Source organism: Ahaetulla prasina, chromosome 1 (genome assembly GCF_028640845.1).
Source record: "Ahaetulla prasina isolate Xishuangbanna chromosome 1, ASM2864084v1, whole genome shotgun sequence".
NCBI lineage: Eukaryota > Metazoa > Chordata > Lepidosauria > Squamata > Colubridae > Ahaetulla > Ahaetulla prasina.
Window position 1 is genome coordinate 22,648,810 of NC_080539.1, and position 22,907 is coordinate 22,671,716.

The window sequence follows — 22,907 nt, forward strand, 5'->3', positions numbered from 1 at the left end:
CCAGGATCTGCTGCACTCTGCTAAGCTTCAGGCAGTTTCTGCGGCCTACCTGAGGCATTCTTGAAGCAGCCTTGGAGAATGTTTTTCCGTCGCCTCTGCTGTCTCCGAAACCCACACAAAAGCATGCACTGTTCTTACACAATTTTTGGAGGTTCCAGAAGCTTTGCACAACTTCCTGCGGCCGAGCAAGGGCACGTCCCATTCTTGTATGGTTTCCACAACTTCCAAAAGTCACAAGAGAACCAAGCCTGCTCTCGAGAATAATTGTTGGATGTTGGTGAACCTTGGCATGTCACCTTTAATACACATGTCAGGTTGATCACTGCAGACCTAAGTTTATATTAATGTTGACTGGGAAATTAAAGTTAAAAACACCTCAATTCCACGAGGAACGTTTTAATTGACTATTACAAACGACTCAAAGAAGTCTTAGCATGTTTCAAGTATTTTGAGTGTCACAGATGAAAGCCCAGACTGAAACAACAGTGGGATTACAAAGGTTGTCCTTGTTTAATGACCACAGTGGGACCAGCAATTAAGTGAAGCGGTCACTCATGACGCTGGTCACGATCTTATTTTAGCTTTCCTCTACTGTACAGACTTGTGGGAGCTCATAAATTCAAGGACTAGTGATAAAGTTATTTTTTGATCAGTTCTAATTGCAAATAGTTTGTACCAGGCGGTTGCTAAACAAGGACTATGTATAATACAGATTTGGAAAATTAATAGGAGCAGCAATTTGATGGTGTGGACAATTGCCTATAGCCGTGATGGCGAACCTATGGCACTCATGCCATAGGTGGCACGCAGAGCCCTCTGCGGGCACACCAGCTGTCCCTCCAGCCCTGCTCCACTGCGCATGAATGTGCGCCTCCTGCTGGCCAGCTGGTCTTCGGATCTCTGCTGTGTATGCACGGGGCGCATGTGGGGAATGCATGTGTGCATGTGCCTGGGGCAGGGTGCATGCGCTGGGGGGTGCAGGTTGGTACAGGAGACTTTAAAGGCCCAAAACGGGGCAGGGGGGGGGGGCTCATGCTGTGCCTTCGCACTCTGTTTTGACTTCCAGGTTGGTGCAGGAGGCTTTCCAGGCCCAAAATGGGGCGTGGTGCGCCCCCTGTTGGGCCTGGAAAGCGTCCTGCACCAACCTAGAAGCCAAAATGGGGCGCCGGAGGGCAGGGTGCATGCACGGGGGCACATGCGCGGGGGACACACGTGCATGTATGGTGGGGCGCTCGCATCACATTTTGGGGGTTCTGGCATGCGTGTGTGCATTCGTGCGCATACACTTTGGGTGCTCGGCACCAAAAAGGTTAACCATCATTGGCCTATAGACATGGGGGGGGGGTGGAGTATCCCTCTTTTATTGGATATCTTCAAGCAGATGCTGTGTAACCATGTCAAGGATGCTTTGGATTCCTGCGCTGAACAGATTAGACTCGAGTTTGAGCGACTCCTTCCAATTCTATATTTTATGACCTATTTTCATTCTGAGGGTCACTTTGGTGTAAAGATTAAGAACTCAGAAATGAAGAGACGAGTTTGAATCCTGCCTATTAGGCATCAAGCCAGTTAAGACGACTTTGAAGCAGTCGCTCTCTCCCAGTCCTAGGGAGAAAGCAAGGGCAAAGCACCTCTGAAAATCGTGCCAAAAAACCCTTCCAGCTTTGGAAGCCATATGAGGCCGGAAGCTTCCGTGCTGCCACCTGCCAGTTTCCAGGAGACAAAACTGACCTGAAGGTGTTTGACTTTTGGAAAAGGGTTTTCCTTTTGCGGAATTTTGCCCTGTGTCTATGTTACAGTTTGAAACTTACACCATTTTCTTAGAGCACATAAACTTTCTTTCATTGATTATCATTTTTTAGTATTAAAAAGGAAGAATATTAAATAAAATATATGTAAGCTTTCATGGTGAGATGGCCAAAATGTTCATAACATAAATCTTAATTCTGAATCCAGTAGGGGGCACCAAAGGAATGCGACAAATTTTTAATTTTTGCCTACTTTACCATCCATCTAGTTATGAAATTGTATATACATTTTATGACATGTTTACCTTTATAGTTTTAATATGATTTTACATATTGTTTTAACTTTTGTCTGGGTGCCACCCAGAGTTGATTAGAACCTGGGCAGCTATATAAATGTTTTAAATAAATAAATTAAGAGCATAAAACTTTATGTAAGGACCAATTAGAAAACTACAAAAAGGTTATAAAACTGTAGCAACCTATTTAAAACGGGCAGGCTGCACAAAACAGCTTTTCTGATTCAAACAACACCTATTGATTGGATGATGCTGTTGTTTGAATATCTGAGGCAAATTTACTATGGTGATTCTCTGATACAATGCGGTCATTTCCACAAACCTGAAGCAGGTTTTTTTTTTCTTCCTATAAAAGCTTTTTTTAAAAACCAACATCACTGAGCCCCAAACTAACCAGTCAAATTTCAGCCTCCTATGCTGTGGCAATCCAGTCTCTTAAGTTTATGTAAACTACTTTTCCTAATTTCAAAATACTTTACAAAAGCCTACAGGTTCCCTATGTTTTTGTGTGTTTGTGTGTGTATGTGTGATTGCACGCATGGATACATTCAAGTTTGGGATGTTATGTAACTAACAATAATATTAGTTTTATTCTAATTTTTAAAAAGTGAAAACATTGCAGTGTGAAAAACAATGGTGAGTCTTTAGTGTCCAGAAATGAGTGAATTATTCACTGATGACATAGATGTCAGGAGCAATGCTTGTACCTCCATTTCAATCACAACTCAACCAGCAGCTTAATTCTGAGTATTTTATTAGCCTTCCACCTCTGCCCCCCTTCCTATTCCATTCTTTGGAATACAAAAGCATAAAACCCCAACTTCCAGATGCAAGCAACCATAACCCCAACCTATTCATGGTAGATATTTACAGTGGAATGGCTCTTGGGTGGCTGGATAGTTTACTCTTTGCCTTTCTGGGAATTCTTAATGTATGGTCCCAACATATCTGATGGACAGAGTTGGCCTATATTGTCATGCTTTTAGTTTCTGTGGTGAAGTTGGCAATTATGAGTTTCACATTGAACATAACACGAAATACCAACACATGAGAAGCATGGATTTGAGTGCAAAAAAGCATGAAGATTACAACAAGGAAATTCTCAGCACTGTGGGATCTTGTAAACCCTTAAAATAATTAAGGCTCCACAACCTCACTAACTAAGTTTGATGACAGATGAAGAATATAAAATGAAGAATATGAAATAATGGAATTCTTCAAATAGGATGCTGTTTAAAACCTAGTGGGAGCAACAGCAAAACCTATAACTTCTCTAGGAAAGGTATCCCACTGATAAGAAAAGGTCTCAAATAATATTTTCCACACCAAGTCATCCAGGAATTGATTAAATTATATAGAAAAAAGCCACCAAAAGTCAGAACTGATTTAATTATCCACTGGACTGTCTAAGCTTCCTTATGAAACTGACAAGCTATAGAAATGCAGCAGGAAACTTCTGACAATGATAGGATTAGAAAGATTTTGCTGTCTTGTTCTAAATTACAACAAATGTAATCTTGTAGAGTACCAAAAAAGACAGACGTAATCAACCAAATGTAAAGACTAACCTTGTGAAAGAAATTGCATAGATTGACATGTAAACAACAAAGTAACATTTTGCAAGAAGATCTGAGCTAATTTTTATTTAGGGCGGTTGATTTGGACCTCTGTCCCAAGTGTGAGACTCTTTATTTCTGCAGAAATAAACAACTGAAAGATGCCTTTCTCATTCCAGCATGACTTATTGATCATTTGTGCCAGGAAAACAGAATCCAGTTGAAGCTCTGGCTAACGTAAGTGCAAAGTTCATAATCTAAAAACTGATCCAGATGAAGGGATGCAGTTTTATATTCTGTGTAACTAGAAAGTTGAGTCAGTTTGGTCTAGTGGTTAAGGCATCAGGTGACTGTGAGTTCTAGCTGTGCCTTAGGCATGAAAGCTGGGTGACCTTCAGTGATGGGTTGCTACCAGTTCAGTCTGGATCTTGTGAACTGGTAGTAATGGCGGTGGGAGGCTCCGCCCACCCGCCCGGATGTCATCATGGACGCTCTGCGCATGCGTGCGCACTCCCGTTGCGAACCGGTAGCAAAGGTAAGTGGAACCCACCTCTGGTAACCTTGGGCCAGTCACTCTGTCTCACCTCACAAGGTGGTTGTGGGGAAAATAGGAAGGGAAAGAAGTATTATGTATGTTCGACGCCTTGAATTACTTATAAAGTAACAAAAGTGGGATAAAAATACAATAAATAAAGTGCATTGCGTTCTTCTGCCAGTTTAGTAACCCTGTCCTTCACACTCACAGCAGATTTGTGAATGTAGGTGTGCCAAAATCATTATCAAAGAAAATTTTGCACGTGCAGTAAAGGTGCCCTTTGTGTAGAGATCAACAGGACGAATTTGCAGTTTACTTGGTACGAACAGCAGTTTATCAACACTACATCAATATGATACAGCAATTAATTTCATGCACAAGAGGCCAAAATCTGTTTCTATGACACATCAGTGAACTTAATTTCAATATTTTGAACTGTAACAGCATGGAGTGGAATAATAGCAAAAATAAACATGGCAGCAAAGCAGAGAGCTGACACTGAGCATTCCTGGGGCTTGCTGTTATAATAATATATTGGAAACCTCTGAAGGGCTTTTGAAAGCCTTTCCTCTGGTGGAGCCAGCATTTTTACCAACCAGGTGAGAGTGAGTTGTATAAGCAAGTGTGCAGTTCAGAAATCCTGAGAAGTTAATAGTGCTTCACCAGCCGTGGTTGGCAGTAGGTCCCAACTACCTTTACTTACAGATGATGGGATAGGAACCTAGTTCCATGGCATTGTGAAAGATCCAGGAACAGCTGGTGAGGATGAAGATGGATCATTTGGGATGGAGCTGACTGGAGAAGTTGGAGAGGGTGGTGGTGGGGATTGGAATGAACAAAAGTTGGAGATGAAATATATTGATGAAGCAGAGCCTGAGAACGGATATTGATGAAGACAGCTTGAAATAATTGAATGCAGTTGAAGAGGGGGAAAGCAGGAGGAAAGCAAAATCTGGCACAGGATTAATGCTAGCTGGATTATTGAGAAAAATGAAAGTGACAGGTGGAGGAGAATTGGTAGAGAATATCACGGCTAGACGAAGGGAAAGAGGTGATGAAGGATAAAGAGTGTTCTACTGGAACACTCTGAGGAGGGTGGTGGTGGAAGAATTACAATTAGTGCTATACAAAAGACTAACAGGACTGACTTCAAAGAAGCAGGGGCAACCCAGATGTTATTTGGCTGGTGATGACTTGAGCTCGGGAGTGGAGAACAAGCATTAGAAGGAGGGAAGAAGAAGAAAAAATGTGTGCCAGGTGGGAAAACCCTCTCTTGGCATAGGGGGAAGAAACAACCTGATGATGTAAAAGTATTCAAGGGGAGCTCAGGAGCCTAAAGAGCATGGTGCCTTATTCCCAAGAGTGAGGGATTTGAGGGATCTGGGAGCAAGGTAGGATGGGAAGGACACCAAGGATTGAAATGGACCCAGTATTTTGGGGTAGTCCTAGCTAAGCACTGGATGGAATACTGGGACATCATAGAATGCAGATGAAAAGCAGTTCTGATGAAGGCTGTAGGAATGAAGTCTTGACATGAAGTTGAGTGCCAGTTCAATCTCAGAGATATTGTTGGACTACTGTGTTTCCACTACCCATCAAACTCCTTCCCAAGTTCTTTGAAGTAATTGTTAGGCTGATGATAGACACCCTCCCCCCAATTTTTGGAGGATTTCAGTCTTCATTTCTGGAACATGGTATCTCAGAAACTCATGACAATATGACAACCATGATATCACTACCTCACACAGAGGGCCAAGCACTGGACCTAGTCTTTACCTCAGGTCATTCATTCATTCACATAAGTTATATGACTATCTATCTTAACCTTCTGATTCTAGGTGGCTTATAATGCAGAAGAGAGTTGCATTAGGATGGGAATTGAGGACGGAGAACAGTATCATCAGTCTATTGTTGAGGTTAGATCATCTGATCTCCTTGGAGCTTGTGGCCACTGCTGATCTCCTGTCAGGCATAAAGTATCAGGACCACATGTTAAGATCCAGTTAAGAAGATTTGTTGCTCATGCCTATTCACAAGAATCTAGTCAGCACTAAATTTGTGTTAGATAAGAGCTAATGAATTCAAGACTGGACATATGGGAACATAACATCTCCAGATTGATTCCTGTCTTGACTCAGTCCCCAAGTGGAGGCTCCGCTCTTCTTCACCTACATCTCAATAATGAAAATGATCTCTTAAGATGGTCTGTCCTAAGTAACTTATAGATATAACTGACTGGGGGTATGTGGGTTTCCCAGAGATCGACAGGCATTGGGGTATTTGTCTGCCTAATTGAGGTCTAGAATGTTGAGACCACAAAGATGCTTGATAGACTGCTCCAAAGTAGTTTCTCCCAGATTATCAGTCTAGGGGTGCTCCATGAGAAGCAGTGAAAAATGAAGTGCATTAGGGGATACAGTAATATCAAAGTTGCTAGTGAAAGACAAGAAATGACGATGACCTGATTGCAAGTATGAGCTCTTGTTTGAGGTTGCTTGTGTTGGTAACCATGGTGAAGCAATGCTATTTCCATGTACTGTGTAGTGCCAGCGTTGTTTAGCATAACTCACTCTCTTTAGAAGCTGTGGGCCTTGAAAGTCCTCCCACCAGCTATTGTGGGCAGATTGCCAGATAATTGTGCAGCAAAAATTACTCACAGTAACTTTGAGTTGGATGGGCAAGGTAATCCCTCCAGATCCAGTATTCTATGGGGTTTGAATGAGGAGGAACAGAATCAAATATAACCCTAGCAGAGTAGAGTTACTGTTGTTATAAAGGTTTTGGAATCCATGGATGCTCCATTAATTGTTTTTCAAAGAATAGATAACACAATTTAGGAATTCTTGAACTTGTGGCTCCTGCTACAGTAGAAAGTAAAGGCGATGGCCAGGTTGGCCTTTGGTCAGTTTGTCTGTTTTTGTTAGTTGGGACTTTTCCTGATACTGAAAAGCCGTGTCTGTATCATCTCACACTCCAACTGTTGAAATTCACTCTTCAAAGAGTCACTTTTAAATATAATTTGGAAGCTGACCACCAACAGACTGATATCAACCAGTCTGTCTGTGTGACGGAACAAAAACTCTGATCTGAAGTCTGCTTCAAATACCGAGCAAATAGATCAACAGATGATGCTGTTAATATGGCTCTGCACTACATCCTATAACATCTTGAGTCTCCAAAGACCTATGCAAGGGTCCTTTTTGTTCAGCATTCAATACCATCATTCCAGACATTCTTCTAACTAAGCTAAACCAGCTACAGGTACCGGAACAGACTTGTAAGTGGATCACAAGCTTCCTAACAAACAGGAAGCAGCAGGTGAAGCTAAGCAAGATCACATCAAATACCTGTACAATTAGCACAGGGGCCCCCCAAGGCTGTGTGCTCTCCCCACTTCTCTTCTCTCTGTATACCAATGACTGCATCTCCAATGATCCATCTGTTAAGCTACTGAAGTTCGCAGATGACACAACAGTGATTGGTCTCATTCGAGACAATGATGAATCCGCATATAGATGAGAGGTCGAACGACTAGCCTTGTGGTGCAACCAAAACAATCTGGAACTGAACACACTCAAAACCGTAGAAATGGTGGTAGACTTTAGGAGAAACCCTTCCATACTTCCACCTCTCACAATACTTGACAACACAGTATCAACAGTAGAAACCTTCAAATTTCTGGGTTCTATCATATCGCAAGATCTCAAACGGACAGCTAACATCAAAAAGATCATTAAAAAGGACAACAAAGAATGTTCTTTCTGCGCCAACTCAGTAAGCTCAAACTGCCCAAGGAGCTGCTGATCCAATTCTACAGAGGAATTATTGAGTCTGTCATTTGCACCTCTATAACTGTCTGGTTCGGTTCTGCAACCCAACAAGAAAAACACAGACTTCAGAGGATAATTAGAACTGCAGAAAAAATAATTGCTACCAACCTGCCTTCCATTGAGGACCTGTATACTGCACGAATCAAGAAGAGGGCCGTGAAAATATTTGCAGATCCCTCGCATCCTGGACATAAACTGTTTCAACTCCTACCCTCAAAACGACGCTATAGAGCACTGCACACCAGAACAATTAGACACAAGAACAGTTTTTTCCCGAAGGCCATCACTCTGCTAAACAAATAATTCCATCAACACTGTCAGACTATTTACTGAATCTGCACTACTACTAATCGTCTCATAGTTCCCATCACCAATCTCTTTCCACTTATGACTGTATGACTATAACTGGTTGCTGGCAATCCTTATGATTTATATTGATATATCGACCATCAATTGTGTTGTAAATGTTGTACCTTGATGAACGTATCTTTTCTTTTATGTACACTGAGAGCATATGCACCAAGACAAATTCCTTGTGTGTCCAATCAAACTTGGCCAATAAAATTCTATTCTATTCTATTCTATTCTATTCTATTCTATTCTATTCTATTCTATTCTATTCTATTCTATTCTGGGCCCAGTTCAAAGTGTGGGTGATTACTTATGTGATTTGGCCCTTTTATTATCTTCAGGACCACCTGTACCAGGTGGAATCCCATGAAAGAGTGATCTATCCCATTCCAGATACAGTCCAGTAGAAAGGGGGAGCTACAGGTACCCGCCCTTTGAGAAATCAAGAAGGCAGGCCCCCCCGCCCCCCTCAATGGCCTTCTCAACAGCAACACTATTGCTTTGAGCATTCTACCCTATCCAAGATCAATCTTTCATGGGATCTTCAGAATGGAAAATAGTTATGGACAGCAGAGAGTAGAAATGTAGCCTTTTATTAGATTTTATAGATTTTAGGTGTAGTGATTAAGGGATCATTTTGGGAGAAATTGAAAGACTGTATGTTCTAATCCTGCCAGATGACTTGGACCAGTCATTCTCTTTCTCCTTCTTGGGAAGAAAACAATGGCAAACCATGTCTGAAGACAATGAAAAATGCACAGTCACCAACAACTAAGACTAATTTGAAGGTACACACACAAAGAAAGAGAGAGAGAGAGAGAGAGAGAGAGAGAGGGATGGAGGGAGGGAGAGAGAGAGAGAGACCTAGAATCCAATGAATAGGTGACACACACTTTGAAAAAGCACCTTTGGGACAACCATAACCTAGACAATTGAGAATCTCCATGGACAGGTGACACACACATTTTTATAAGTAAATATCTCACTATAAGCAGCCTTCCAAATTACAGTATATAGACTTCAACATTGGCTATGATGTACACAAATTAGGAATTTTGGAAATGTTGGTCTGGAAGGGACTTGAGAGGTCACCTAGTCCAATCTAGCGACTGGTCCACTAATGCATCTCTGACAGCTAGTCATTTATAGCCTCTGTCTGAAAGATCTCCATAGGAAAGCTCTGTCATGTGGGAGCTTCTTCCAATGGCTGACGGCTAGTGTAGTCAGAATGTTCCTTCTGACAGCTGTTAGTTCTAGTCCTGCTCTCTCAGTCTGTAAGGAATAAATCTACTTTGTCTTTTATGTGTCAACCTTTCAAATATCTGGAGACTGCTTCTTCAAATCTTCCTTCAGTTGTCTCTTTTGCAAGCTAAACAGGGAGATTCTTCAGCTGTGCCTCTGAGGGCTTGGTTCTAAATCCTTCATCATATTGGCAGCCCTCCGCTGAACTTAATTTGTCACTGTCTCTTTTGAATTGTGATGCCCAGAAATGGGCATAATATGCCAAATGGAATGTGACCACGGCAGATAAATGGAGGTATTATTTCCCATTAACTAGACTTTCTGTTCCTGTGAAAGTACCCCAACATAGTATTTGCCTTTTACAGCTACATTACACTCCTGACTCACATTTAACTTCGGGTCAATAAGAACACCTAGATCTTGTTCACGTGTACTATTGCCAAGCCAGGTCTCCTCCAAGCTATATTTTGCCCTAATTTTTCCTGTCCAGATGCAGTACTTTACGTTTCTCCCTAATAAGTTCCATTCTATTTATTTCAGCTCACTCTTCAATCCAGTCTAGTTCTTTTTGAATCTTTTTTCTGCTTTAGAGCTAGTCCTTGCATACCAACTGCCTTGTTTAGTAACCGTTCGAACTTAACGTTGAGTAAAAAAACAACAACCCAGCTTTGTGACCAATCCTCGCATTTTGACTGTCACAGTTCCTGGGGTTATGTAATCGCCATTTGTCTGCTTCCCGATTGGCTTGTGACAAACAGAATTAATGGAAGATGTGAAAATAAAATTGTATATTGCAGTGGTAGTTTGCTGAACGACTGATGTGACTTGCTTAATGACCAAATAGGAAGTGACATATAAGTCCATTGCAGTCACGATTGTCTGCATAGTGACTGTAATGCTTAGCAATGCAACTGCCAGTCCCAATTATGGTTGTTAAGTGAGGAATACTTGTAAAGTAACAATTTCCCCTCCCATCAATGTGTCATTTGCAAACTTGATATGTCCCTCTAAGTCCTTCAATCATGTTATGGTAACTGTGCTGAATCCACAACCCAGACACAGCCCTGAGGCATTTGACACAATACTTCTTTCCAGGCTGAAGTGAAGTTATTAATGAGCAGTGTTTGGATATGGTCATTCAGCTAACTGGGAGTTCATCTAACAGTAGTATCATCCAGCCAATATGTTACCATTTTATTACAGAGATTATCAGGATAGACTCTGCAGAAAACTTGACTTTCTTCAGGTACCATGTATCTACAACAGTGTTTTTCAACCTCTGCTATTTTAGGACATGTGGACTTCAATTCCCAGAAGTCTCCAGCCAGGATGTACTCACTGGAGAATTCTGGGAACTGCAGTCCACACATCTTAAAGTTGCTGAAGTTGAGGAAGACTGGTTTACGGTATTCTGATCTACTTAACTAGCAGCTCTGTCAAAAAAAAAAAAAAAGAGGTAAGTTTAGTTTGGCAGAACTGATTGTTTACAAGTCATGCCAGATCCTGTTAATTGTGGCATTCTTATCCAAGTGCTCACAAACATGCCATTTAATAACCAGCTGAAGAGCATAACACACTCCCAACTGACAGTTTTGGGGTTTCCTAAATGCTCTGTTACAAAGATGAGAACATTTTTTCCTTCTGGTCTTCTAGAAAGTTGAAGTGTAACCCATTCAGAAGACAACAAACGGAGGAAGGCTGTTATACAGGTACTGCAGAAATAGAAAGCTGAATGGAATTCAAAGCCAATGTTTGGATAGCTTGCAAATGAAAACCGAGGAAAAATCAAATGATTTGTGAATATACCGTATTTTTCAGAGTATAAAACAGACATTTCCCCCCCCTAAAAGAGGGTGAAAATTTGGCTGCGTCTTATACACCGATTGTAGCTCCACCAAGCCTCTGAAACCTCTGTTTGAGAGGCTGAAAAAAAAGCAAAGGGGCAGAGCCTCATAACCAACAAACCTGTTGCTAAAGTTCACCTCTGGGAACAGCTGATTGGGGTATTCCGGGAGGCTGATCCTCCCCCAATCATCTTTTTTCTTATTTTCCTCCCCAAAAACTAAGATGCGTCTTGTACTCCGGTGCATCTTATAGTCTGAAAAATACGGGTATGTGTCCCAGGATCCTAAAAATCAAATGATTTGCTATGTATTTGAATAACTGTTAAAATCAACTTTAATGTGGGAGGGGAAGGGAAAGGACAGCGACTGCTTCATAAAATTTACATAATAATGGAATACATTTTGGGAACATGTGATTTTTTTTTTACAGGAATACCCGAAGACATCATTTTGAAATTACAAATTCTTACCAAATTAACCATAGTTGCTAGACAAATAAGTGGGACTATAGAAAGACTTGGTTTTTGAACATCTCCAAATTTTGTCATGCTTTTCTTATCTAAGTACACAGACCCAAATGCCTATCATAATGCCTTAAAATATTAAACATAATGAAAAAAAATTCTGAATTTGCTGATGAGAATAAGAGACGGACTTATAAATGAAAGGCCATCTTTCCATGCCTTAATTTAAGCATCAGTCATACATATAAAAATAGGATTATCTCAAAATGACCTGGATTTCTACACATTGAAGCACATGCCCCAGAAACAGGTCAGAATCTGCTCTCCTTTTTGTAAGTCCCTGCCATTATTTTCTTACATTTGGAGGCCAATTCTAAATATATCCAAGCTTTAAGTTTATCATTATAAAAGCTGTGATATGTTGAGTGTAAATCTCAGAGAGAGATTAGATTGGCAGAATTATAAAGAAGCAATTTAACTGGTTTGGAAGGTCTTCAATGTTTTTTGCTTTGTACATAACAAAAAATGCTGAGCTGTGTTCACATGTACATGTAACCTAGTTAATTAAACCTAATGGTGCATTCACACAATATGCTGAGGTTTGTTTATTTTTTTAATAGAACCCAGTCTGTTCTGTTAGTTCATAATTCATGAGCTGTGCAAACCTCAAAATGGATTAACTTGGTTACCAGGTTAAACACATCTGAGAAAACAATTCCAGACTTAGTAAAATAGTCTGGGCAACCAATAGCCCTTATGTCACATGTAGTCTTTGTCATAATTTCATAAAGCCCTTGTTTAGAAGTTCAAATTCTCTTTGTAAACAGTCAGCTTGGATGCTGGTTAGGGTAATAAATTCCTCCCCATTTCAATATAAGGAGGAAGAGTGAGAAAATTGGGTGTAAAACAAGAGATTGGGGGGTGGGGGGTTGGAGATGTGAAAAAGTGAAAGAATTAGTGGCATCATCATTTTTAGTTCTATCCCAACCTCTTTAGTCTCAGTCAACTTGGTATGAATCCAGCCCAGATTATTCTGGTGAAAATGAGAACTTAAACACCAGTGCAGGTTGCTCATCCCTTTGGTAGAACCCAGGTACAACATCCTGATAACAGGTAGAGATGAAATTCCTCACCACTTATTTCCCTGGATACTTTAAAGTCCTAATGCGTCTGATTCTGAATAAGTATCTTTATAGACTCACAATGCAGAATGCAGAAGTCTGCTCTTAATCAAGTGACGGACTAAAATTGTTGGAGGAACAACGATTGGACAACCATTTGTCTGAAATGGTGTACGGTTTCCTGCCTGAGCAGGGGGTTGGACTAGAAGAGCTCCAAGGTCCCTTCCAACTCTATTATTCTGAAAAAAAATTCTGATGGGAACATACTGTAAATGTAACCTGGATGTGGGAAGTGTTATCCTTTTCCACATTTGGCTCTCATTGTGTCTATTGGCAGATCAATCTAAAACCAGTGACAGATTCTTTGAGACTATACAAATCAAGGCAGGAAGGCAACTATCTGCTGAAAGAACAGGCCCTCTGACATGAAAATGGCCTTGGAAATGTTTTCTACCTTGAGATTCATAGCTGTAGGCAAACTTTTGAGAAATGCATTCCAGTTATTAAATTTGACACTTTGCAATGGCCTGTTATATGTACTGTATATCCTGTGTGTTTATTTCAATCTACAGGAATGAACGAATCTGGTTTAATGAACATTTCTACAATTAATTATGCCACTAGAACAGATGTACTCATCTACATCCCATTAATTTTGATCCTGATTACGTGGATGACTGAATCAAAATTCTTTTTGTATGATGTTACAATGAGGCTCCTGTATGCTGATAAACAATTCCACAAAATAAACTTATGGCCCATGTACCATTTTTCCTCTGCAATGTCTTCTAAATATTTAGACTAGAAAGATGAAGGTGAAGTTTACTGACAGGACAGCCAGTGAAATCTATCATAAGAGCTTTGAGTTCAGATGGAGGGCGGTAAGAAGAATCAGGAATAAATGGGAAAAACAATGTTGTTTTCCTCAATCCCCAGAGCTCCAAGTTATCTCATACCTGAAAATTGAAATTTTGCAACTTTTCCTTTACAGTGGCTGCCGCAGAAATAAGTTAGCTCAATAATCCAAACATACCCAATTCTATGAGAATATGGAATCTGTCGTCTAGGAGCAGAATTCTCACACGGCATAGCCACTACTTACATAATGTCAGATTTGGTTTTTTGGATATCATTCAAAAGGAACATATGAGTCTAACTTATGGACTTATGAGTCCAACCATGAATCATCTGGCAGAGCACTGTCAGTTCTGGCCAGCAGCAGCATTCATCATCTCACTGAAGAGGCCTTCTCAGTCCCATAAGAAGATGGATCCAGGAATTGGATCCAAAAGCATGCAGAAAACTATACCCTCCCACTGAGCTTTAGCCCTTTTCCATGTGCAAAAAGGAAGGAAGACCAGGGGAAACTGTCATCTTAGCTCTCTTAATTTGAATGTCTTTCTGGAAATGAACAGACAATTCAGAATTGGGGGAAATACCTAAAGGAGGAGAAATCCAAAAGCCTTTCTAGTTTTTAGCAACCTCACTGGGCATGTTCCAACGTATACAGCCATGCATAACTTAAGAAACATGCCGAAGCAAAATGAGTTGAATACTTACCGCAGGGCTACTGTATTGTTGTGTTGTATTTCAAAACAAGCCAAAGTTACGGCATCCTTCCTTGAGACAGCAGTTACAGAGAGGTGAAAAGGTTTCTAATGTGTGGAATAACAACCTGGGCTTGCCATTGCTTAATAGCTCATGCCTAAATTAAGAGCTGGAATAGAACTTTTAACTGAGCAGTTCCTAGCAAAGGAACATTCAGCAAAATTGACCAAACACATTACCACAACATTGAAATACAGCTGGAAGAGGCACATATCAAGTTTTACAACATCAAAATGTCTTATATCGTGGGGGGAAAAAATGCAGGCAGCAGGTTGTATGAAGAATTAGCTATTCGGTGTACCGTTTCTTGGGTTGGGGTTTGCTGCTTTAGTTCTTAGCGTTGTACTTATGTCTTCTTTCTCTCCCACAGATCACAAACCCCGGTTGATGAGAACAGCATGGCGTGCAAGACAACACCACCGATTACAATAGTTACAGCAGCAGCTCTAGCTGGATGATCAGTCGGTGTGATTGGAGGGGTTTCAAGAAGTTGTCTCATCTTCATTCACATCAGGCAGTTCTGGGTCTTTAAGCCCTTCCCGGCTTCCTTGGTTTCTACACATCATCAAGAGGAAGAATATTTTCATCACAAGATCAAGAAGCAATCCCAGTTGTACATTATTTGCTTCATATAAGAGGTTAATTGCAGAAGCACATACGTTACAGGTAGTCCTCGACTTACAACAGTTCATTTACTGACCGTTCAAAGTTACAATGGCACTGAGAAAAGTGACTTATGACCGTTTTTCACACTTGTGACCGTTGCAACGTCCCCATGGTCACGTGATCAAAATTCAGAAGCTTGGCAACTGACTCGTATTTATGACGCCTGAAGCGTCCCCAGGTCATGTGATCCCTCTTTGTGACTTTCTGACAAGCAAAATCAATGGGGAAGCCAGATTCACTTAACAACCGTGTTACTAACTTAACAACTGCAGGGATTCACTTAACAAATGTGGTAAGAAAAGTTGTAAAATGAGCCACAGACATTCTGGGCTCAATTGTGGCCAAGGACTACCTGTATTGCTGGCTGAGGAATTGTGGGAGTTGAAAACAAACACATCTTAAAGTTGAGAAAAACTGTCTGGTTCCACAAACAAACAAAAATTACATTTAGAGAAGCATGTGTTGACAAGTGTAGAAAAGAATGTTATCTGAAACCAAGAGGACTAGAATCTTCCTTTATTGATATGCTCAACGTATCACATATACTTTGGATCCAGTGGGCTTAACGTTCAGTCTCAGACCTCTCTGCATATAGGAAAAACAACTGTGCCAGAAATATCTGAGGAGTCAGTCAGCTACCTGCTGTATTTACATAACACATTTAATTCAGTTACCAAAATAATTAATTTTTTGGATTCGCATAATGTGCTGAACCATAAAGTTGTCAACTGATTTGGATTCAAACAACACAGCAAGCCCCCCTCCCCAAACAAAATAAATAATGACAAATGCCAAGTATGTTCAGCAACATACCATGAAAATACAGCTGTTCAATTTTTATCAGACCAAGTCAAGTTGTTGTGAAAACACACCCAAGAATTAAAATAGCGAGCTTGATAGACTTGGTGGTATGGTAACACCTCGATGCCATCAATGGTTTTTAAAAGGGAATGGAAAAGAAGTATGGCAAGTGATCCATTAACAGTTGCTTAATGGGTCAGCTATAATGAGAACCTCCATTTGCAGAAGGAGTCTATCTTGAAGAAGCCATGGCATATAAGAGATTTTATTTTAATTTTTCTAGGCTTTCAAGTTGCTGGTTTAATTGGGCCTTTCCTTCTTGCATAGCTCTTCATTACATTTCTAGGAAATATAGGAGGAAAGAACTGATTTCTATTAAACACTTTCTCCAGCCAGAGTGATAAACCCAGATAGCTTTGCACCAGATAGCTGACAAGCTTGGAAGGGGCTCTCATGTAGTTAGAGAATGACAAAACAGTGGCTGATACAAATAAACACTGGGACCATCAGCTTCCCATGATGTACAGACTCAGACAGAAAGATCAGAAAAGTGTTACCTAATTGCATACCAGCCAAGCAACCTGTAAAACAGACCATTAACAGTCACAATTCCAGGATGGCCTGCCTCCTCTATCACCTCTTCAGCTTGCTCATTTTAGTAGGTTTGAAATTGGGTTTTGGGGACAATGGTGATTTTCAATGTGTTATGAGATTAAGGAGTTTTCATCATGTCTTCGGACTGCTGGTTGATGTTCATGGGTGCGCTCTGCTAGTCTTGCCTATCTGTCCTACATAGTGGCTGTTACAGTCCTGGCACTGTATGATGTAGATAGCAATAGCACTTAGACTTATATACTGCTCCATAGTGCCCCTCTCTAAGTGATTTACAGAATCAGCATATCGTTCACCAACAATCTGGGTCCTCATTTTACCAACTTCAGAAGGATGGGAAGCAGAGTCAATCTTGTGCTGGTCTGGATCGAAATCCAGGCTGTGAGCAGAGTTAACGATACTGCATTCTAACTACTGCACCATCACAGCTCCTAAACATCTCAATCAATCAATCAGAATAGTGTTAGAAGGGACCTTGGAGGTCTTCTAGCCTTCTAGATTCTAGTCTTCTAGTCTTCTAGGTCTTCTTCCCTGGTTTTTTTCTTCTTGGGCTACTGGGTTTTTTTGGTTTGCTTAAAATTTGTTAATATGCAAAATATATTGCATATAATAGTAGGTAGCAAAATCCCAGCAAAGCATTGTTGGGCAGCCCTAGGCAAAAGTAGAAGCACATCTCATTTACCCTTAACTATTACATTGCAAAGGCAAGACAAAGAAAAGAGTAAACACTGTGTAATTTAGAGCAGGATGTTGCAATGGTTTTGATTAATCCGTCCGGATGACCTTCTTATACAGTATTTATCCCAACCTACTATGTGTGCATACTAGCCATACTATGTATTGGTTGGGTCTTACTAGGTTTGGTAGTGAATGCAACTCACATGTAGATAAAGGGATATCTTTTACCACCACAATAGTTAAAAAGTTTTTTAGCGTTCCCAGGGCATCATTGTGAACAGATGGTTTGGTCTGCTTGGATAATCCAAGAGATATATGGAAGAGAGTTGCCTTCTATCTCAGGCAAAAAAACCCATCACTGCCTAAAAAAAGCATCTGCCGCCAGTTTGCATAAAATATGCATGTTTAAACAGCTGTCAATTTGCATAAACTCTGCAAGTAGTAAGTTAAAGGGTAGAGGTGCAAGCAATTATGATTATTTTCCCAGAAATGAAATACAACTCAAACGAGCAGAGCTCAAAGGGTCCTAGAGTGACCATGCCATACCAGAATTCAACATCATGCGGGCACAGACAATTGAAAAAAAGTCAAACTAGGGTTCAAGACTGCAAGAGAGCTGACTTCAACAAACTAAGAGAGAAATTAGGAAGAATTCCGTAGATGGAAATCCTAAAGGGAAAAACCACTTAAGACCCTGGGGAAACTATGGAAATGAGATTATTAAACCTCAATCGAACACAATATCACAGTGAAAGTAAAAGAGAGATCCCAGATGAAAGCAGCATGGTTGCATAAAGAGCTCACTGACAAACTGTGGGACAAAAAGGACGTATAAAAAAAGGGAAAGAGGGGCTCATAACTAGAACAGAATATCAGCAGATAGGTTGCATCTCCAAGGTTAACGGAAAAGGTTTCTTTCAATCAGTAAGGAATACTAAGAAGGTCTGGGAAACAATAGGTCCTCTAATGGGAGAACCTGGCAAGAAGGCGATGGGCAGCAGGGAGAAAGCAGAACTGTTTAATTCCTTCTTTGCATCTGTCTTCACCCAAAAGGAAAAAAAATAGTCCAACTCATCACAAACAGCACTGTGGGAGACAGAAAGGACAAAGCAGGCAAAAAAATTACGAAGAAAACACCATTCCAGTTTAGATAAGAACAAATCTCCAGGACCAGATGGCTTATATCCCAGGGTTCTGAAGAAGCTGGCAGATGCTATCTTGAAACCACTGAACAAACTCTTTCAGAGCTCCTGGAGTATGGGGAGAAGTGTCAGAGGACTAGAAAATAGCTGAAGTAGTTCCAATTTTCAAAAAAGGGGAAAAAAGGGGAACCAATCAGCTTGACATCAATACCTGGAAAATACTAGAAAAGATAATCAAGCAGTAGATTTATGAGCACCTAGAAATGAACAAAGCAGTTACCAGAAGCCAGCATGGGTTTGTTAAAAATCAATTGTGCCAAACAAACCTTATTAACTGTTGATAAAGTGACTAAACTAGTGATTAAGGAAATGCTGTGCATAGAGTATATTTGGACATCAGTAAATCGTTTGACAAAGTAGGCTGCTGCTTACTTCTTAGTATGACAGAACAAATGGGATAGACAATGCTGCCACCAAATGGATTTGCAATTGGCTAACAACCACACTCAGCTTGTAGTCCTCAAAGAACATTTCTATGGAAAGAAGCATGCAGTAGGGCATCTCAAACTTCTGCCTTGGGCCCAGTGCTCTTCAACATCTTCATAAATGATCTAGATGAGGGGGTAGAGGGGGAACTCATCAAATTTGCAGATGAGGCCGAGCTGGAGGGAATTGCTAACACTTTGGAAGATAGACTCAAGATCCAAAAGGATCTTCACAGACTAGAGAAATGGGTCCTATTCAATAAGATGCAGTTCAGTGGTGAGAAAAATAAGGTCCTGCGCTTAAGCAGGAAAAACCAAATTGCCAGGTATAGAATAGGCATTAGCTGGCTGAACAATAATAACTGTAAGAGAGTTTTAGGAGTCCTTGTGGTCCACCACTTACATATGAGCCAGAAGTGTGCTGCCAGTGCCAAAAAAGCCAATACAGTCCTAAACTGCATCAACAGAGGGATAGCATCAAGATCATCTGAAGTATTAGTACCACTATATGCTGTCTTGGTGAGACCACACTTAGATGTTTTGGTTGTCACAATTCAAAAAAGATGCTGAAAAACCCTAGAAAGTGTGCAGAGAAGAAAGAGGGGAAGAGGTCTGGAGATTAAACTGTATGGTGAACGGTTAAGGGAACTAGTTATATCTAGCCCAGTGAAGAGAAGGATTAGGTGTGACATGATACTTGTCTTCCAGTACTAGAGGGGCAGTCACAGAGATGAGAGGGCTGACTCCAATTCTACAGAGGAATTATTGAGTCTGTCATTTGCACCTCTATAACTGTCTGGTTCGGTTCTGCAACCCAACAAGAAAAACACAGACTTCAGAGGATAATTAGAACTGCAGAAAAAATAATTGCTACCAACCTGCCTTCCATTGAGGACCTGTATACTGCACGAATCAAGAAGAGGGCCGTGAAAATATTTGCAGATCCCTCGCATCCTGGACATAAACTGTTTCAACTCCTACCCTCAAAACGACGCTATAGAGCACTGCACACCAGAACAACTAGACACAAGAACAGTTTTTTCCCGAAGGCCATCACTCTGCTAAACAAATAATTCCCTCAACACTGTCAGACTATTTACTGAATCTGCACTACTATTAATCGTTTCATAGTTCCCATCACCAATCTCTTTCCACTTATGACTGTATGACTATAACTTGTTGCTGGCAATCCTTATGATTTATATTGATATATTGATCATCAATTGTGTTGTAAATGTTGTACCTTGATGAACGTATCTTTTCTTTTATGTACACTGAGAGCATATGCACCAAGACAAATTCCTTGTGTGTCCAATCACACTTGGCCAATAAAAATTCTATTCTATTCTATTCTATTCTATTCTATTCTATTATTCTCCAAAGCACCCGAGGGCAGGACAAGAAGCAACAGGTGGAAGCTCATTAAAAGAGAGATCCTACCTGGAGCTAAAGAGAAATTTCCTGACAGTGAGAGCAACCAACAACGGAGCAGATTGCCTCCCAGAGTGGTGAGTGATCCATTGCCGGAGGTTTTCAAGAAATAGATAGATAATAGAATATAATTCTTTATATTCTATCTAACAAAATGAAATTCAACAGTGAAAAAAGTGAGGTTCTACATTTAGGCAAAAAAAAAGCCCAAAATACACAGGTACCGTATATGTGGTACCTTGCTCAATAGTAGTACCTGTGAGAGGGATCTTGGAGTCCTAGTGGACAACCATTTAGATATGAGCCAGCAGTGTGCAGCAGCTGCCAAAAAAGCCAACACAGTTCTGGGCTGCATAAACAGAGGGATAGAATCAAGATCACGTGAAGTGTTAGTGCCACTTTATAATGCCTTGGTAAGGCCACACTTGGAATACTGCATTCAGTTTTGGTCGCCGCGATGTAAAAAAGATGCTGAGACTCTAGTAAGAGTGCAGAGAAGAGCAACAAAGATGATTAGGGGACTGGAGGCTAAAACATATGAAGAACGGTTGCAGGAACTCGATATGTCTAGTTTAATGAAAAGAAGGACTAGGGAAGACATGATAGCAGTGTTCCAATATCTCAGGGGTTGCCACAAAGAAGAGGGAGTCAAACTATTCTCCAAAGCACCTGTGGGTAGAACAAGAAGCAATGGGTGGAAACTAATCCAGGAGAGAAGCAACTTAGAACTAAGGAGAAATTTCCTGACAGTTAGAACAATTAATAAGTGGAACAACTTGCCTGTAGAAGTTGTGAATGCTCCAACACTGGAAATTTTAAAGAAAATGTTGGATAACCATCTGTCTGAGATGGTGTAGGGTTTCCTGCCTGGGCAGGGGGTTGGATTAGAAGGCCTCCAAGGTCCCTTCCAACTCTGTTGTTATTATATTATTATCATTATCATTATCATCATTATTATTATTATTATTTATTGGCCAAGTGTGATTGGACACACAAAGAATTTGTCTTTGGTGCATATGTTCTAACAGTACATAAAAAGAAAAGATACATTCATCAAGAATCATAAGGTACAACATTTAACGATAGTCATAGGGTGCAAATAAGCAATCAAATCATACTAGGAAATAATCAATGTAAGAAAAGATTGGAGATTCATCTGTCTGGGATGATATAAAGATTTCAGTCTTGGGCAGGAGGGTTGGACTAGAAGACTTCCAAGCAAGGTCTCTTCCATCCTCATGATTCCATGAGCAAGGAGAGACCATGAGCTACTCACCATTGCTGTCTAGGTGACAACTGTGGCCCTATTCAAAGACTTCATTCTGCCTTCTTAGGCTTCTTTTAAAGCCAATCTTGGATTGGACAGCCTGTCTAAAAGAAGGGATCTTTAAACACCCACCCACCTCCATTGTGTCCTATTCTTGGTAGAATACTCTCCATGGCACCACTGCTGTCACCTTCCGTCTAGCCCTGGAGCAGCATTTCACAACCTTGGCAATTTTAAGATATGTGGACTTTAACTCCCAGAGTGCTGTTTGGGGAATTCCGGGAATCGAAGCCAATGTATCTTAAGAGTATCAAGGTTGAGAAAGACTGCTTTTAGATCATAGGAACAGAACTGCAAATCCCACGGATCAATGATGCCCAACAGAGATGGGATTCAAATCCCGGTGCTACCGGTTTGCTATCGGTAGCGTGCGGGCGCGGATGCTCGCTTTGCGAGCACGTGGCGCTTCTGCACAGAGCGTTTTTGATGATGTCTGGGTGGGTGGGAGGATCCTCCCATCACTACCGCTACCGGTTCGCCCGAACTGGGACGAACTGGTAGAAACTCACCCCTGGTGCCAAAGTGGTTTTGTTTTTTTTTTAAGAAAGAAGGAAAGAAAAGGGACATGAAAACAAAAGGAAAATGACAATGGGGGGCTCTTGTAAATACCTATTAAAGGCCAAACGGGGAATCACATGCTCACTCAGCTCTAGAAGTAAGAAACATGTTATAACACATACAGCACTGGAGGGATGGATGGGGGGAGTGGATAAAGGGTTTCATTGCACAAGTGGGAGGAACACAGATATGAAGTTACCTTAAAGCTGGATGCAAATACACAGAGGGGCTTAACTGAAAACCGTGCCTGGATGCAAAGAGCAAAATGAAAAAGAAGGGGACAAAACAATCAAATAATGAGACTGCATGCAAGAAATCTGGATGTCAAAATGCAACAGAGCCAAACCAAACCAAACCAAACCACAATTTTCATGGGAATGAGAGATCGAGTCTAGAGTTAGATAAACGTCTATGGAGATTCTCAGTCATTCAGGTCATAATTGTCCCAAAGGTACTTTTTCAAAAGGCAGCTGGACTACGTTTTTCCTTGAAGAGAATCGATTATAAATCCTTCCATTCCCCATCATTCAGTCACAACTGAAGCAGCTTCTTGGATGAGAAGCAAAATGTCTTCAAGGAAAAACAAAGTCCAGTTGCCTTTTTGAAAAAGCA

The 22,907-nt window shown here is 40.7% G+C and overlaps 1 protein-coding gene and 1 long non-coding RNA gene across 2 annotated transcripts in view; one reads left to right on the forward strand and one right to left on the reverse strand.

Moving 5' to 3' along the window:
* Window positions 1–1,098: 1,098 nt before the first annotated feature.
* Window positions 1,099–15,119, forward strand: LOC131188821 (uncharacterized). Its single transcript, XR_009152845.1, has 3 exons — window positions 1,099–3,837; window positions 11,212–11,267; window positions 14,966–15,119. It is a non-coding gene; the product is annotated as an uncharacterized LOC131188821 (long non-coding RNA).
* CAMKK1 (calcium/calmodulin dependent protein kinase kinase 1) overlaps window positions 11,698–22,907 on the reverse strand; it is a 166,343-nt gene continuing 155,133 nt past the window's right edge. Inside the window, exons 18-19 of the mRNA XM_058164409.1 lie at window positions 22,495–22,542; window positions 11,698–15,150 (exon numbers count right to left, since the gene is read on the reverse strand). Coding sequence (XP_058020392.1) covers window positions 15,078–15,150; window positions 22,495–22,542 — 121 coding nt within the window. The 3' untranslated portion in view covers window positions 11,698–15,077. The remainder of the gene's footprint in view (window positions 15,151–22,494; window positions 22,543–22,907) is intronic.